This window comes from Dasypus novemcinctus, chromosome 28, assembly GCF_030445035.2.
Source record: "Dasypus novemcinctus isolate mDasNov1 chromosome 28, mDasNov1.1.hap2, whole genome shotgun sequence".
Lineage (NCBI taxonomy): Eukaryota > Metazoa > Chordata > Mammalia > Cingulata > Dasypodidae > Dasypus > Dasypus novemcinctus.
The window spans coordinates 30,546,299-30,564,464 of NC_080700.1; the positions used below are offsets into that span (position 1 = coordinate 30,546,299).

The 18,166-nt window shown below is 39.4% G+C and overlaps 1 protein-coding gene across 3 annotated transcripts in view; it reads left to right on the forward strand.

The window, feature by feature from the left end:
• SMOC2 (SPARC related modular calcium binding 2) overlaps window positions 1-5,763 on the forward strand; it is a 222,728-nt gene extending 216,965 nt beyond the window's left edge. For 2 of the 3 annotated variants that reach the window (XM_004464421.4, XM_004464422.5), the window contains exons 12-13: window positions 1,903-1,940; window positions 4,191-5,763. In XM_004464421.4, the coding sequence (XP_004464478.1) occupies window positions 1,903-1,940; window positions 4,191-4,208 (56 nt within the window). In that variant the 3' untranslated portion in view covers window positions 4,209-5,763. The remainder of the gene's footprint in view (window positions 1-1,902; window positions 1,941-4,190) is intronic. The other variant, XM_071212535.1, reaches the window with a different exon arrangement.
• The last annotated feature ends 12,403 nt before the right edge of the window (window positions 5,764-18,166 follow it).

Consider the following 18,166-nt stretch of genomic DNA (forward strand, 5'->3'; position numbering starts at 1 on the left):
AATAGGACTGAAGGATGCTATTGTCCATCTATTTACTCATTCAAGAGATATTTACTGAGTCCACCGTTTTAGACATTGGCAAGACAGTAAACAAATCAGACAAAAAATTTTGTCCTTCTCGAGCTTATATTTAGAATGGAAACAAGAAATAAAATAAATAAGAAAAATTCATACAATAGGGGGTTAGGAAGTGTAAGGGGACAAGGGAAGGGCAGGGTTGAAATTTGAGATGGAGGGAAGAGGGCAGGAAAGTCCTCTCCATGAAGTAACAAGCTAGTGAAGACCTGAAAGGAGGTGCAGAAGAAGGAAAAGCAGGAGTCAGGGAAGAGCATGGTCCTCAGAAGGAATAGCAAGTCTAAGGCACTGGGGCCTGAGTGTACCTGGCAAGTTCTGGAAATGGTGAGAGGGGCAGATGGCTGGAAAGGAAGGAGCAGGAGATCTGTAAAACATGATATCAGAGAGGTCAGGGACGAGCATTTTAAATGGGTTCATTCGTATCTGTGTTGATGTAGATTAAAGATGAGTGAGGGCTGGGAGAAGGAGAGGAGTTAGGGAGAATATTGCTAGGATCCAGGTGAGAGAGAGAGAGGATGATGGTTTGGGCCAGGAGTGTAGCAGTGGAGGTAGACAGAAGTGGTTGGATTCTGGATCTATTTTGAAAGTAGAGCCTGAAAGCATTTTCTAACAGATCAGTTGTGGAATGTAGGAGAAGAGAGGGGGTGATTTGGATGCCCTTAGCAGCTGAAGAATGGAGTTACCCTCTTGGAGGAATGGAAGACTGGAGAAAATAGGTTTTAGTGAGAAGAGAAAGCATTCAAGCTAGTCCTGTTTCATTTGAGATGCCTATTAAAAATCCAAATGCAGATAATGAAATTGGCCCTAAAAGTTTGGAGTTAGAAGAGGGCTCCAGGCTGCAGGTTCTAAGGATACAGACACTTGAGGCTCATCAGCTTAGAGAATGGATGAAATCATGAGACTAAATGCCATCACCAGTGAGTGGATGTAGGTAGACAAGAGAAGAGGATTAGCCTGCTGGGCCAGGGAGTTGAGCAGTCCTGGCAAAGAAGACTGAGAAGAGGCCACGAGAGAAGCAGGAAGAAAACCAAGACTGTGTCATAGTTTTATTCCAACCTGGTGAAAGGGGGAGGAATCGTTGCTTATTGGTGGAATTGCAAAACTATGGAGAAATGATTACTGGAGGTGGGAAAGTAGAAGTTATTAGAGACCTTGAAGAGCTTCACTGGGAGATGGGGTGGAAGCCCGAAACAAGAAAGGAAGGAGACTGGTGACAGTGAATTCCTGCATTCCTGAGCCTTTCACCTTGGCCCTTTCATCCTGTGTTGCCTGAGTGGGAAAACCATTGAATGCAACCAGCGTATCTTCTTCGAGCTTCAGTCTTACTTGGGAAAAAGTATATGAAGGCAAGCATGTGCATTTTTCCATGCTCTTCCTATAAAACCCAGAGATTCAAATAACTCATACTGGCAGCATCATGTGTAAGATTTCATTCCCAGACATCTCAGAGATAGGAATTCACACTCTTCCGGGAAAATTTGAAAAACAGGTTTAAGAATGTCCTGCACGGTTAGTGGACATAGCTTTGGAATTTTTGCCAGAAGTATACGTTCACCTGGAGTTGGACTCGAGCATTTGTATTGGTAGAAAACATTTGCCTAGTGGCTTTTATAGATCCACTGCTCATATTTTATGCTTACTGAATATATTTTCTCATGTAAGCAAAGTAGGTAGTTGAAGTGATACGAGCCCCTTCATGAAATTATATTATGAAGTGATATCTTCTTGAAGTGATACAAGCCCCTTCATGAAATTATATTAAGCCTGTCACTGAAGACTATTTGGTGTTTAATACTGTATGTATTTTTCTCTTTCTCTCTCTCCCAGCCCCTAGAGGTAATGCTGAAAGCACTTCTAATAGACAGGTGAGTATGCCTATTTTTAACCTTAATAATTTGCTGATTTAATTATAGATAACACAAAAATCAGAATTATGTAAAAGAAAATATAGTCCAGAGAGGCAATTTATATTGCATATGCCATTTTGGTGTATAAAATAGCCTTTCAAGATTCTATCTAAAATCTACTTGTTGATTTTTCAGGGTGCTAAAAATGTTGCCTTCATTTTTTTTTCTTTACTGTTAGAAATTCCAATAGTACTTTTAGAAAAATTCCCCAGTCCATCTGATTTTGTGGAAATGATGGTGTGTTTTTTGTTGTTGTTGTTTTGCTTTTAATAATCCTTGAGGGCTTGCAAATTATTTCACAATTTGTTAAGGAGGTGAAGGACAGGAGGTACCCAGGGTATACTTTTAAATATTCTCGTTTTGTTTCGGGGTCCTCATAAGATAAACGTTAGGCTCCAAAAGGGATTTTCAGTCTCCTGTGTAGGCTTATAAACATATATTTGTGTTTCTGAATCTATGTATATGCAGCAAAGGATTCAGTTGTGTCTCTTTCCATGACCCTATGCCACAACCAATCAAAAGTCGGGAATATTTGCCAGAAGATAAGCACCAACTGATACTTTTTCCCTCCAGTAAAGCCAGGACAAAGTCCTCCTTCCTTACTGCAACTAGTCAATTGGTTATTTTTTTTGTCTGCACTTGTTTGGTGCTAGGTGGACTATTTCCTAAGGCAAGTCCCTGCGTTTGTCCTGGTTCCTAAGCGGAAACTTCCAACAGGCACCTAGAATGTAATTTAAAACCATTTCATTAGGAGAGATGTGTGATAAGTTTTTCTTTGTTTAGCAAATGTTTATGGTTTTAACTTTAGATCCCACCACAGATCACTGGCACTTTAAAACAGGCTGGCCTGAAAACAATTCCCCAAGCTAAACTCCAAAGACTTTCAAAGGGTTATTTTAATTAGATAATGGCAATTATTGGCAAATGTGTGTTACACTCAATCTTAAATAAACTCAATTCAAAACACAACTCTCCAGCTTTTTCAGAAAAAGAAAAAGAAACTGGAGTAGTTTCTTCAGCTTTTTGTTAAACAGTGCCTGAATGGCTATACTGATTTGCATACCATTATCTGGTTATTAACGGTAAAATATGATCCTGGAATTAAATCCTAATGGAGCATGCCCATGACACAATAACAGAAGACCATAAATATTTATTTACATAATAAAAGAATACCAGTCACCAAAATCTTTCACTGTGTAAATACCTGATGTTAAAGCAAAGGATGATAGGACGATGCATAAAGAGAAAACATATTTTCAGCTAATAGTTGATTGAAAAGTGAAATGCCTTTTTTGGCCTCTTCCCCTGCTTCCTTCACCATTTCTATCACAATTCAGAAGTAATCAGAGCTATCATTCTACTGTTGATGTAGGCTAAAATGTTAGTCCCATCTTTTCCTCCTAAATCTTGATCAGCTTTAGTAACTAAAAATTCTTTATGCATTTTTAAATTAAAACAAAATTTCTTATTGGATTAATATAGTAGATATATTTGTTTTTCTTTTTTACCACCTAGTCAAACCATTATCAGTTTGAGTAAAAGCCAACCCAGAAACTTCATAAGTTTTTAGTTTTCACTATTTTAAATAGTGAAACAGAGGCATGGACCAATTTATATTGGTAAGATATGATATTCTTGGGAAAGTAAATATGTGAGATTGTATTCTGCTTTTCCTTTCTGTTCTAAATTACTTTTAATTGAGTCAGATGCTGCAGTCTAATAAAGTAATGCAGTAAAACAATCTTTTTAAGCAGTAAAATAAATCGAAGGAATGAAAAGAAAATTTTTAAAAATCACCTCTGCCTTTGTCAAATTTGAAGCATGTTAGATTATGAAAATCATTTTGTATAATAAATTCAAGTAGACAGAGGAGTCCTTAGAACATTTTAATGTACTTTGTCAACTGAAAATATTTGGATTAAATGCTCATTTTCTCAACTTACATGTTTTTTTCTGATATTTCTGATCATTTAGAGGAAGGAGAGTATTCACTGGTATGTGAAATAATGAATTTCACATTCAGTATTCCTTAAAACTAAAATAACCAATCTGACCCTCTTTCTTTTCATATCTATCTTTAAAAGCCTTTGCTTTTTCCATTATTACTACCTTTATAATTTTATTTGATTCCTAGAAGGCAAGCCTTAGTCTTCATAGATGAGTGATGCAAACTTCTTAATATGTATATCTTTTATTCTTTTTCAGCCAAGGAAGCAAGGATGACTGGCTGACATACCCAAGGCAGTTCCTAGACATGTGGGAAATTCCCTCACCAAAAAGCAATTAAAACAAAAACAAAATGAAACAAAACAAAAAAACACACACACACACATACATAGTATTTGCACTTTGTACTTTAAATGTAAATTCACTTTGTAGAAATGAGATATTTAAACAGACTGTTTTAATCTGTGAAAATGGAATGGCTGGTTTCAAAAAAAATTAATCACATACAATGTATGTGCCTTCTTTTGACCTTTGAAATCTGTACTTGGTGGAGATGTATTTTGAATGCATTTAAACGTAATTTCTTTGTCCTACAAATTTTAACATGGTAGAAGCCTTAGTATAAAGTATTTTGGTTCCAATACTACTTCTTTTTAACTAACCAGTACAGTCATTTGTAGTCACACCAACACTTTTGCTTTATTTGTCATCTACTGTACTCGTAACATCGTTGAATCCATGGTGGAAGGTCGAAGTTTCCATGGAAAGTTTGTAATTTTCTGCTGACCCCATGTGCAGGAAACAAGAGAATGAATTTATCTCTTGGGATTTTGTGTTTGTGTTGTTTTGCTTTCTGCAGATCTCTCTCAAGCAATGAGTTATGCAACCACTAAAGAAATCCATTTACTGCAGGTAGTGCTCTGGTAGAGAGAGTCTTTTTCTAAATAGTTTTTGTGTGCCTGCCTTTTCTTTTCCAGCTTGGGCTTGAGTTTTGCCTTTGGCGCAGATTAATCATGCAGGAACCTAGGAGAGGATTGTTTCTGCTGCCTGGGGGCAGCACACAAGTAGCCCATCATTCAGAAAAAAAAGAAGTGTAATTATGGTGCAACCCAGCCAGCCAAACATGTCTGTCTGCCCTGCTTTTCCTTTACACCTGGCCATTACCCATTAGACCTTGGCTGCTCCAGGGCACACTGGAAGGCAAAATTATCACCTGAACAAATTATGAATAGCCACCTTAAAGAAGGCACAGCCAGGACACGCTGTGTAGCTGGCGTTGATGTTGGCAGCCAAGGAGACGTTTCTGCAAGTTTCCATGCCCTCCCTGTCTTTCTTTTCTGAACATCTCAAGGGCATAAGAATTTACCAGTGGGAAATTCATGGAATGGTACTCTTGAGAAAAGGGTCAGGAACTGAATACCTATACCGGGACTCTGCTCTGCCCAGCTGCCACCAAGAGCTGGGCATGGAGATCAGAAAATGTCCACTCATACTTTGCATCATTTGGAGTGGTGCTCTGAGATGGTGATGCTAGCTTGGCTCAGACATTTGGTGGGAAAAAAATAATCTTCATGGCCCCTAATCCCCCAGCACATGTCATGTCAAATGACATTGTTCAATCTACATGGAGATATTTTGTGAGGCGTAGTACTTATTTAAACTGTGCGGAAGTAAAAAACCGGAATATTTGGTACCACAAAGAGAGCTCAAGTGCATGTCTTCCTTGTGTAAGAAATGGTTATGATCCCAAGTTTATTTGACAATCTTATATTTCTAAACGTTTGAGTTTAATCATTTTTCTTAGATTAAAATACAATATGCTATCAAAAAATTGTATGTGGTCTCTTTTTTCTTCCCCATGTAAATACAGAGTTTTTGTAATTGCTGACTTTTAAGGGTATCTTAAAATATAGGAGGAGGCCAGAATGGTTTGGGATCCTAGCTCTGCCATTTATGGGTCATAGTGACTTTGCACAATTTACTTAAAACCTTTCTGGGCTTCATTTTTCTCCTCTGTAAAACAAAGGAGTTAGTAGTATGTGTCCCCTAGAGTGACAATTAAGTGGATTAGTATGTGTCAAGCACATAGGATGTGCTATACTTGTGTTTGCTTTCACCATGCGGAAGAGTCTTTCACTCGCTATTGAATGCTTAGCATGTTGACAGATGCCATGTGGGGACATAGAAGAAGCCAAAACCTATTCTGATTTTGATTAAAATGAATGCAACTAGATACCCCGAACATGCCTCTTGCCTCCTCCTCCAATCCTGAATCTCCACATCCAGTGTCCCATCCTTGTTTTGACTCTCCCTGTGGTTCAATTTAGACATGTTACAGAAGCCTCTTGCCTGGACAGGCTTTCTCCAGGGCTCACTCCCTCTCGGTCCATTCCCCATCTCCCAAAATTTCTTTTTTCCCCTCTCCTCAGAAGAAAGTGATCTCTGTAAAACTCAAACCTGATCAGATCAATTGTGCGGGCAGAGACCCTGGAAAGGGAGTTAGGAGAAAGATAGCTGCCAAGAAAGGCTAATATGAATAGAAAAGGAGGTGCCTGAACTGGGTTCTGGATTTTACCTAATCCAGGGAGCTGAGAGCTTGAACAAAGGCCAGGAAGCAGGAGGCACAAGATAAAGTGGGGAAGGCAGAAAGCCAACTTGCCTGGATGTGAGCAGATGGTTCTTATTGGAAAGTATTTAAGGTTGCAAATCTAAAACAGAAATCTGTTTCCCTCACCTACCTGGCATTACTGTTTTCATGACAGATACCTCCCTCTCCAAGCCTTCCCCTGCCCTCTTTCTCATCTGGAAAAGGGCTTGCCTGCATCCTTGTCAAAAATCTCCAAGTTGGAGATTTTTAAAAAGCTTATGGACGTACTCATAAATCATACCTGTTGAGTATCACACCTAGAATTTTTTTTAAGTTACTAAGGTGCAAAGTGTCAGTTTTGGGGGAACCAATGTGCAGAAAAGTTTGACAGAATCCTACTCTGCCAAGTGGACAGCATGCAAACAACAAAACTGTTCCAGAAGGAAAGTGAGAAGGGCTGCAAAGCTGATCTCAGGGGGACTGTGATGACGATGATGATGGCAACAGTGACGATGACAGTTTTCTCCCAAATGCCACACAATACTGCAAAGATCAAGCTTTCAGAAGTATTTTTGGTTCATTAGCTATTTAACCACTTTGGGTATTTCCTCATTCTAAAAAGTTGTGTTAGCCGTTATTGACTGCAGTCATGCAATGAACAAGTTCCCCCAAAGCTCAGTGGCTTAAAACAATTGTTTATTCTCATTCAGGCCTCTTTGTGTTGACTGGAGTTGGTCAAGCTAGTTTGGAGATCCTTTACACTGGGATGTAAAGGATCTCCTCCTCTTAGGACTAATGGGTTTGTAGGGGCATGCTCCTTGCCTATGGCTGAAGCACAAGATGATAAGTCCAACTGCACAAGTGCACTGCAAGTCTCAGCTTTACCTGCCTGCTAACTCTACTGCTAACAAAACACATCACCTGATTAAAACTAAGTCAAGGGGCAGGGAAACCTACTTACCCATACCAAGGCATGTAGAATGTAACTTCCAGGATGAAGACTTGTGACCAAATTTCACTCTACCATGCATGTGTATGTTGATCTTCCTATTAATAAAAGACCATGGCTGGAGGAGTAACTGAAATGTAAGGAAAGGGAATGCATTATGTATTAGTCAAAAGCCTAGCACAGGGGGAAAACATGACCTATGGAGTGAAAAAGAAGTGGATGTCATGGCATAGAAGAAATTACATTTGGTGCCTTGTCATCACGCCCAGCTTAGTCATCAGCTCCCCCCTTTGAGTGACCATGCCAGCTAGCCCTGTGCCCTGGGCACAATGGTAGCTGGCCAGGCACACGTCTCCATATGGTTTGGGTGATCAAAGCCACCCTTAACTTCTCCCAAGGGTCCTTGCTTCTTCTTCTCCAAACAGCCCTTGACGTTTCTCCTCCTTGTGTCACATAATTTACTAGCAGGGCAGGGCTTGGATGGCAAGAGCTCCCCTCAGCTTCTCCAGATGGTGCTTGCTACTTCTGCTTCTCGTGGGGGTAATGTAAAGCTTCTAGTTCCCAGCATCTTGAGAAAGTCTTACCTCTCTTTTCCGGATCATAAATGGGCAAGAAATGAGGCCCCAATTTTTTTTTATCTCCTCCTCACCCCCCTGCTCCAGGGACACTCACCGAAGTCTAGACTAGACCAGCCTTGAGCACTCTGCTGCCCTCAGTCTCCCCTCTCTGCTCTCTAGGTCTTTTGTTCGAACAAAAGCTGTCCTTTCATGCATTCTTGGCAGGCTGGCTTTCTGTGTTTGCACCAATTGCCTGAAGAATGTCCACATAGCCTCCAAAACAATAGCACTGCGGGGTTCATCATTTACTAAATGCCACCTTTAGCTGACACTTGGCTACATCAATTTCAGCATCCCATCCACACAAAAATGGTTATCTGATACCACACTCTTTCAGAGTTACTGAAAATAACTCGTGTATAAAGTGCCTGGTATAAAACAGGTATTCAGTGGATGGTATTATCAACTCACCATTGTGTGTCAGGACTGTTTTGTATCAAAAGGATCTCAAATTTTCCTCTGAAAATCATATACAGGGCAGGGAAACATGAATCAAAAAACCTGGACAATACATAGTGGGTTAAAAGCGACAGGTGGGGACTACCTGCAGAAGGCAGCCACCCAAAGGTGGAAGCAAGAGAGTTTTACTCGTACTCCTCTATCGGTTAGGACTTAAGTTCATCTATAAGTAATAGAAAATAGGAAACCTAACCACAGTGGCTTAAGCATATAGAGTTGATTTTTCTCCCTTAACAAGAGATGGACAGAAATCAGAAAATCCTGAGCTGGTGTAGTGGCAGCATTATCAGCAACATCGCAGGTTCTCTCAGGATTCTGCTCTGCCGTCTTCAGAGAGAGCCTTTGCCTCCCACGCTGCCGAGATGAGCCACGGATCTCAGTGAATTGTCACCAGGTAGGATGGAGGCGGAGGACCAAGGCAGAAGGCAGTTCCAGCTGATCATGGCTCTTTGAGATTTTTATGCTTTTTGCTTTCCTGAGCTCCACCTGGTAGACTTCTGTTCAATTTCATTGGCCACCGGCATCTCTACTTTCTATCTCTAGCTTGACAGTTTTAACTGGTATTTGCCACCCCACACAAAAATGGGAGTTTCTGCTAGGTAGGGAGAAGGAAGAATGGGTCTTGGTGACTTTTATTCCATCAAAGATATTTGATGTGAAATAAATGCCTTTTCTATTTTCTCTGGGTATCTGAATGCTTAGTGAGTATTGATACAATTACATCAATTTAGGTGTGTTTCATTATCAAAGAGGTTTTACATGCCTCATTACTTTTTTTTAACTTCGGGACAAGTATTTTTTTCCTCAGGTAAAATTTCAAATTATGCTCAGTAAATATAGGATTTGTTTTTGTTTTTGTTGTTGCACATGATGGAACCTTTATATTCCCACCAGCCTGCTTTTATGTAGCCTTTTAGATTTATTGTAGCTACTGGAATTAAGAGGAAAGGTGTCTTGTTATTGCTTCTAAACATCTTGGAAGTGTGAGGTATGGTAAGGCACTGAGTGTTTTAGTTTAAATTTACATATTTATGATTATCTGAGTATTATGAGAAAGGGGCTAAGTTTTACTACTTAATATATGTCACACATTTTATTTTTTCATCTAAGAAAATGGTCTTTCTAATTTGGTAAGTGATTTTTTTTAACTGAGATCTATTATCATAAAAGAAATATATTTCTAAAAGTGAGATAAAATAAATAATTTAAACACATTTTAATTTGGGGCTAGGCTGTTGGTTGGGTGGTTTAATATTTTTTAAATGTCAGAAGGCTATCATAAACCTCATCTGTCAGTTCCTGATCGAATCAAAACAGTACAGGTAGAAATCTAAAGCAGTGTCTTAACAGACTGACTCCCCTCTGAAGTGGCAGTTAAGCATTTGCTGCTTACGTTTTTCACACAGCAGGCTCCAGCCTTTCACACACTGATCTCTCTGATCCTTTAATTAAACACCTTCTCCAGTTTGGGAAAGGGGAATAAAATAAAAGTAGAACATATCAATTCTAGCATGTAAACCCATAATGAAAGGCAGTTCTTTCTGGCGTTCCCACTCTACTTACCATTACCTAATTTGGAATAAAGGAGAAATGCTATACCACTGGGATGGAATCCTTCCAAAAACACATTCTTTTACATTTTATAAGATCCTTGAAGCGGAGCTCATAGCCTAAGCATTTTCAATTCTCTATAGCCCCGAATAATTACATGAAAGAGGCACTCAAACACTACTGTTTGAATTGATGGCTGGAAATGATCTCATATATTCTACAGACAATTTTAATAATAAATAGAGTTTGTTATACATGTATGTCCTCTGCTTCACCTTTACCCCCCTAGACTTAATTAACATTATTTTTTCATTTCTCCAAATATATTTGCCTGGAAAATGTGTCTATTAAGTGACATCTTGAGAAATAAATGATATCATATCATTAATTGCTATAATCATGACATTCCCAGATAAGATAACAATAATAATAATAATAATAATAATAATAAAACACTATGGCTATAAAGTTTTGGTGAGGAAGCTTTTCTGAGAGTAGCTGACCTCATAACATGGTGAGGAGAATCAAATGGATTACTTACCACTGTAGATCTCAACCATTTCCTCATTGTCACAAATTCAGTACATTCTGGCACTAATAGATGTCCAGAACAGTTGTCCACATTTTCAGCCACTTTGATTATTCTTCCGCCCAAATTTTGAACAACTATGCCTCTTTTTCTGTATCTGAAACCAATCATTCGTAGAACATGGATTTCTTCTCTTGATGGTTTGCAGTGTGCTGGCCAAGATGAGTTATGATTCACTATTATTTTTTTAAAGACTTATTTTCATTTATTTCTTTCCCCTTCCCCCCACCCCCCCCCCCCCATTGTCTGCTGTTTGTGTCCATTTGCTGTGTGTTCTTCTGTGTCCGTTTGGATTCTTGTTAGCGGCACCAGGAATCTGTGTCTCTTTTTGCTGCGTCAGCTCTCCGTGTGTGCAGCACCACACCTGGGTAGGCTGCGCTTTTTTCAGGCGGGGTGGCTCTCCTTATGGGGCACACTCCTTGTGCATGGGGTTCCCCTACACGGGGGACACCCCTACATGGCAGGGCACTCCTTGCGTGCATCAGCACTGTGCATGGGCCAGCTCACTACACATGTCAGGAGGCCCTGGGTTTGAACCCTGGACCTCCCAAGTGATAGGTGAACATTCTATCAGTTGAGTCAAACCCGCTTCCGATGATTCGCTATTGATCGGGAGGAATTGTGGAGAATTCTTTTGTTCAAAAGTATTGACATGAATGAATCCATCCATTATTTCATAAGTTCTTTTTCCCTTTTAAGTTTGGAAATCCACAGGCTAGCTACAAAAATATACTTTATAGATCTACCATAGATCATATTTTTACCATGCCAATTACTATTGAAATATGTCATAGTGGTCATCATTTCCAAAAAACTTCAGATTCATTAAAGAATTGTGGAATCCTCACATCCAAAGCAAATAAAGATATGCTTCATGATTGAATTAATTAACTTCCCCTCAATAAATTTATTTCCCATTGTCGTTACGTCCCTTAGTTAAATAAAAAAAAGTCTTTTTTCTTTTATTATTCTGTTTTTCATATTTTGACTGTGACACACACGTTGATTGAAATGCCATTTAATAAATTTGCAGGAGGCCTACTTTTTTCATGCTGTCAGACTTTCATGTCTCAAAAAATTGTAGAATGTGTCTTTCTGTTAAATGCTAACCACGCACATTTTACAGAACTTTCCTCTTTGGAGAGTCAGACATGGAGGGAGACTGTGTTCTATCTTGCTGATGAAATGCAGATTGCCTATCAAAAGGAAAATCACTCATTTAAATAATACTTGGAAAGGAAGGCCCTTTAAAAATACCAGCTGTTAAATTTAGGGTGCCGAAAAGCCCGATATATTAATATTCTCTGGTGGTGAGCCCAATGTATTCTTATTTAACTTTAAATTGGATGTATTTTCAATCAATTAAATCATGTGCCTTTTGGAACTTTTCTCCTCTGAGACAGGCTGACATGCGCTGATAGCTAGGTGGATACTAATTATGCGACTGAACTTTCTCTGAAAGTCTATTTTAGTTATCTTTCCAAGGACTTGATGCCAAAATTTCTGTGAATGTACAAAGAATACCGGTTGTACTCCTGCTCTTTCTTTCTCTTTTGCAGCCACCCAACTTATTTTCTTTGAAATATTTTCCCTGTTTCTAGTACAATGATATGGCCCATGCCAGGGCTCAATGCATGCATGAATGAATGAAAGACAATGAATGAATAAATTAAGCCATTTACAAAAAAAAAAAGGTAGTAGGAGTTGCGTTGAATCCTTTCCATAGATTTGAGAGGGAGGGATGTTTAACTCTAAGCTCTATTAGCTTGTCACCTTGGGTCAGTTACTTAACTTATCTTGCTATAAAATGATAATATTATTATTATTACCCATTTCATAGGATTCTATATAACTAGTCTGCAGTGGAAAGGTAGCCAGTATTATCCTTCCGTCTTACTACCATTTCATTACTCCATCCTCCTTAGAGGTAAAAGTCCAAAGGATCAAACAATGTGGCTTTACATCCCTCTCCTCCAAAAGGATGCCATCATAGAAGGACTTCCTGGCAACTTACTCTTTCTCTAACTACTCTAGCATCTAGATCACCCTTTTTCTCTCCATCTAATTCCAGTATTTCAGTAGTTCTCTTAGTACACTTATTTATTTATGCTTTTTAAATATACTTTTAAACTGTATTTTAAAAATATACTTAGGTTACATAAATATTACATAAAAAATATGGGGGATTCCCATTTGCCAGGCTCCCCACCCCTTGCACACTTTCCCTCATTAGCATCATCCTTCATTAGTGTAGTACACTTGTTACAATTGGTGAGCATTTGTGGAGCATTGCCACTAAACATGGACTGTTTTTTACACACTGCACAATCTTGTAAGATATAAGAAGATATATAACGGCCTGTTTCTATCATTGCAATGCCATTCAGGACAATTCCTAGTCCCCAAAGTGCCTCCATACTACACCTGTTTTTCCCTCTCCCTCCCCCTCAGAACCTCTGGTGGCCACTGCCTCTACATCAATGATAACAGTTCTTCCATCGCTAGAATCACAATAAGTCTATAGTAGAATAACAGTAAGTCTACCCTACTCCATCATTCATTCCCCAATCCTGAGGATTCTTGGATGGTGATGCCCACTCTGCCTCTAATTGAGAGGGCGCTTAGGTCCCATGGGACTATCTTGCTTGCAGCTGCAGACTCTCTCTGTGCCTTGGGATGGTCGTTGTCCATCATCATCTCCTTGTTAAATGTCCTGGGTGAGTCCAATGAACTGGAGAGTAGGTAGTGTGACGCTATTGAGATTCAGGGTCCAACTGGCATATGGAAAGCCCAAAGATTTAAGTTTCTTGGACATACACCAACATTCTAGTACTAAATATAGGTTTAAATAGAAGGGGAAGAGCCATGTGCAGGGAACCACAAATGAGTCCAAGTCTGTCACACTAGCGAGCATAAATTCCAAAGTAGTGACCACTGGCAGGGAATCAAACTTCTGGGCTATCTGTCCTACCTATAGTGTCTGGATGTCTCCAGAGCCCTCAGGAGCCCTGCTATTTGAGGCAATATTTACTTTGTCAGTCAATGAGATCCTACTGAGATGTGCATAACTCTGGAATGCCTCCCAAATTTGAAGTCTCTTAACCATATAAACTCATCTGTCTTTACTTTTCCCCTTTTGGTCAAGGTCTTTTTCTAGTTGCATTACTAGCTGGTGCTTGGTAGTAATCCCTTGTGCTAGGGAGGCTTATCCCTAGGAGTCATGTCCCACACTGGGAAATAATACTCTTATTTAAAATGAAGGTGTTTTTTTTTTTTCTATTCAACCTCTGCTATCCACTCTTAAAGACATACACAAGACTTGTTATACCTATAGACTGTTCCTGCCTCCAAAATCACAAATTCATGCATCCAATTTTTGCAGCTCCTGCTCCTTCCAAATCAAGTAGACCCTTGGAAATGATCTTTCAGTTTCATTTTGACTTGCTATCCTGTCCAGATTTATTCTAGTCTCAGCCAGTTACTATCTTAACTTTCTCCTAACTGGTTAGAGCTTATGGTTTATCAATATAATAACCCCTTTAAAATTGTCCTCAATTCTTTTAAAGCACTTTCTATTACTTTTGCTGGGCAAAACTCCAACACTGAGCGAACCTAATTATTCATTTCTCTGTATTTTCACTCATCCAGTGGGGCACTGCTGGAGCAAAATTACAAAATCATACTGATTAGTGTCTTTTTTTTTTTTTAAGGAGGTACTGGGGATTGAACCTGGGACCTTGTACATGGGAAGCAGGTGCTCAAATCACTGAGTCACACCTGCTCCCCAATTAGTGTCATTTTTAATTTATACTCTCCCACTTCCAAAGGGCAGTTTGAACTGCCTGAGAATTCTGGATGGTTCCATCTTCATCCTTCCTCTCATTTTCTCCAAACACATTTTCACACCTTTTTCTGAGTCTACCTTGCACCATCCTCCATGCTTTTCCTTCTCCTGCCTTGTCTTCTAACACACACAGCTTCCACTGGTGCCTTTCTCTTTTATCTCAAGGAAATCGATGATATTAGGTGCATCTCCCTTGTATTTTTTTATTGCATAAATGTCTCTGGAACTTCTCCTACTTCTCCCATGTTTCCATGGAGAGATGTGTTCCTCTTCCTTCTCCTTTAGATTATTCCTTTCATGTATGCTCTAAATCCCTTCTCTTTTCACCTCATCTCACATTGTTTGCTTTTAATTGTCCCCTTTTCCCCTGATAAATCAGGATCTACCCCCTACCTTATCATCCCCTTTTCATGACAAATCTCCCAGCTAAAAAACAAAAAACAAAAAAAATTAAATGCCTTTCTTGACCTGTTATCTTTTACCAGTTTCAAACTCACTTCCTCCTGCCTTTGAACTTCTTAAAAGCTTAATGTTCTCTCTCTATCTTTACCTACAGCTACCTCTTGCTCCAGGGCCATCATTCTACTGTTCCTGTCTCCAACAACTTCTGTGTGGTCAAAGCCCATGGACAGTTTTCTTAGTCATTTTCTCAGTAGCATTTGATGTCCTGCCACCATCTACTTCTTGGTGCACTGTTATTTCTTCCCTTCATATCACTCTTCTCTTTCCACCTATCTCTCTGTCTGCTTTTCTTAGTTTTCACTAGTTCTTTCTCCTCTACCTAGGTGAAATGCATACATTTCTCTCTGGTTCCCTCAGTTTCTAGAGAGGGTAATACCTTTCCTAGGATAAATGAATCAATTCCCCAGACTGGAATTATCTCCTTTATCCTGACAATGACACATATTGTGAAGATAACTAAATTTGCATGTAAATGTGTACATACATATTTATATATATGTATTTCAGATTTCTCATATGTTCTGTATTCTTTTTTTCTGCATCACAGAGTCATTAATTTATTGCGGATGTGCACATTAAGGTATCACTTTACTGAGTATATTTCTCATGTGGTTTTTATATTAGAAAATGTATGCAAAAACTAAACAGTACATACATATTCTATATTCTTAACATCTCCATCTACACATCTCATAAGCATTTCAGACTTAATGGATTATGATAAGAATGTCACCTACTAACACCTGGTATATACAAAAATATGTAGCATTCTTCATTTCCTAGAAAGAATGTAATCTAGTTTATATGTCCCCATTCTCACTGATAGAGATAAAAAAAAAACTGTCCAATCCAGGAGTTCTTACCCTTTTTTTGTTCCATGGACCTGTTTGCCAGTCAGGTGAAAACCACAGACCTCCTACTAAGCCCACACTATACCGTGTATTATTTAATAAATATATCATACCAGTACCAACACATCCCTATAAGAATAATGTTTTTTTGAATTTTAAATTCAAGCTCATCGGCCCCCTGAAATCCCCCCCTGGTTAAGAACCCCTGATCACTTTCATCTCCTTCCAAAGACAATGCCTGGCTATGAGGTCCATCTTTCAGTCTTTCTGGAGATGGGATGAGTTCAGCATGACCTTTCCTTTGTTGGCCTCTGAAGCCTTACAGGTCTTCTTGGAAATGCCCCTTGCTCATGTGGTCAATGGATGTCCTGCTGGTAATTGCCGCTAAAAGTCTATGGCTCGTGTGACTTGTAGATTTGCTTTCAGTACAATATGAGGTCATGTTGGCCACTCCCACCTCACCAAGACTGCACCACTCATCTCTCACTGGCTGTGTGAACCCTCTGAAGTTTGGCTAAATCTTCCTCAGTTCCCTACTTAAGTGGCCACTTGCAGTCCCTGTAAGCAGAGTCATCTTGAATTTCACTGCTAATTTAGCTCAGCTCCTGGCTCACTGGCTCACAACGTGCACTGATCATGGATGTGTCTATCTGGGGGGCTTTGAGGAACTCCCAGATCCCTTCTCCACTGTCCGTTTTCTGCTCTCATTCAGACCTAGACATATGCATCCACAACTGGGCTGCACCATGTTGCTCTAACGCTATGCTAAACACAAGGGTGTACAATTTTTCCATGAAACAAGATGCATGCCCCTTACTCCAAGAGTCCCTACCCTTTGCTCTTCAGCTCATAGCTACTTGGTTCTGTCTCTAAGGAGGGAGCCAGGACACTCCTTTCTTGCCTCTGTCTCTTTTCCTTGTGTCTTCCTAGCTCTTCTTCATGGAACCTGCAAAGGAGGTTTTCCTACTCTTCCTATCAATAGTATCCCTCCTGCCATATTCTAAACTCTTGGCTACCTATAGCTTGTAGTAAACTCTGAGCCTTCCAGGCTTGCTCCTAGATATGTGTAATGGCAGATATTTGAAATTTAGAAGTCTCTTTTCTTTCTTGACAAAACCTGGCTATGAAAACTTATGTTTCCTTTTCTTTCTAAAAAATTATCCTACCTCATTTTTATATCCTCTACCCACTCTTCCTTTTAAGCATGGTTACCTTATTATTTCAATGGATGGGGAACTTCCAGGGCATTATTCTTTAAGGGAGAAGAAAAAATATATCCATTTAATGCCCACAAACTATCATCACTATTACATCAACTTTTCTAATGGATAATGATCTTTTGATTTTATTTGAAACTACTGTTTCTTTAGTCTTCCTCATTAGTTTATGGTTCCATTGCCCTCCAAGTTTCCCAAGCCATAATATTGAAACTCTCATTGGCCTGCTCTAACAAAACTCTTACAAACCAAAAGTTCTCAGGTTCAGAGGCAGAATCAGTTTTGCACAACCTGGGCATGGAAGCTGGACAAAGGGAATAGCAAGAGGCTAATGCAGTGCATCTTTTGGGCCTGAAATCAGGTATAAAGGCTGGGAGACCTGGCTTACTGAAGAGCACTTAATACCTTAGACGATAGCCTGAGTTGAATCTGGGTCCTTCTAACAATGCTTTCCAGACCTCTCACCCTATATGGAATGCAGAACATCTCTACCTTCTTGGGCATTCACATAAGGAATAGAAATGAATTCCAGGAAACTCCACTTAAGGTACTTGCTGTGTTTATGACGCTCAATGAAACTTGTGATTGGAACTGATTAATCTCTATGAGTTTTATTTCTACCAGGCATGAACACAATCAGGATGTTCTCAGAATTAGGTCTAAGGAAGAATTCTCTCATATAATCCATCAATAAATTCTAAAGCTTCCTACTCCAAAATAATATATCTTCACTCCACACTATGCTTCTAACATGCCTGGAACCATTGCAGCTCAATGCGTCACTATCAAATTTGGGTCACTACAATGAAATCGTTACTGCTCTCCCCTTTCTCCTTTCATCCATTTACCATCCATTCTCTGTGGAAATGCCATCAGTCTTTCAAATCCATTTAGTTTTAGTTTAAATATCACCTCCTCTTCATCTAGTTGGTCCTCCCTGCCATTCTGTATCATGGAACACTACTCCTTCCCTTGAGAGCAAAGGAAGGAGCACATTTTGTGCTAACTCATTTATTTATTTATCCCTCTTTCCCATATCCTCCACTAGTTTTGATAGCTTAAGAGGAAGGCAGGGGTCCTTCCTCTTTTGTTCATGATAGTTATCAGC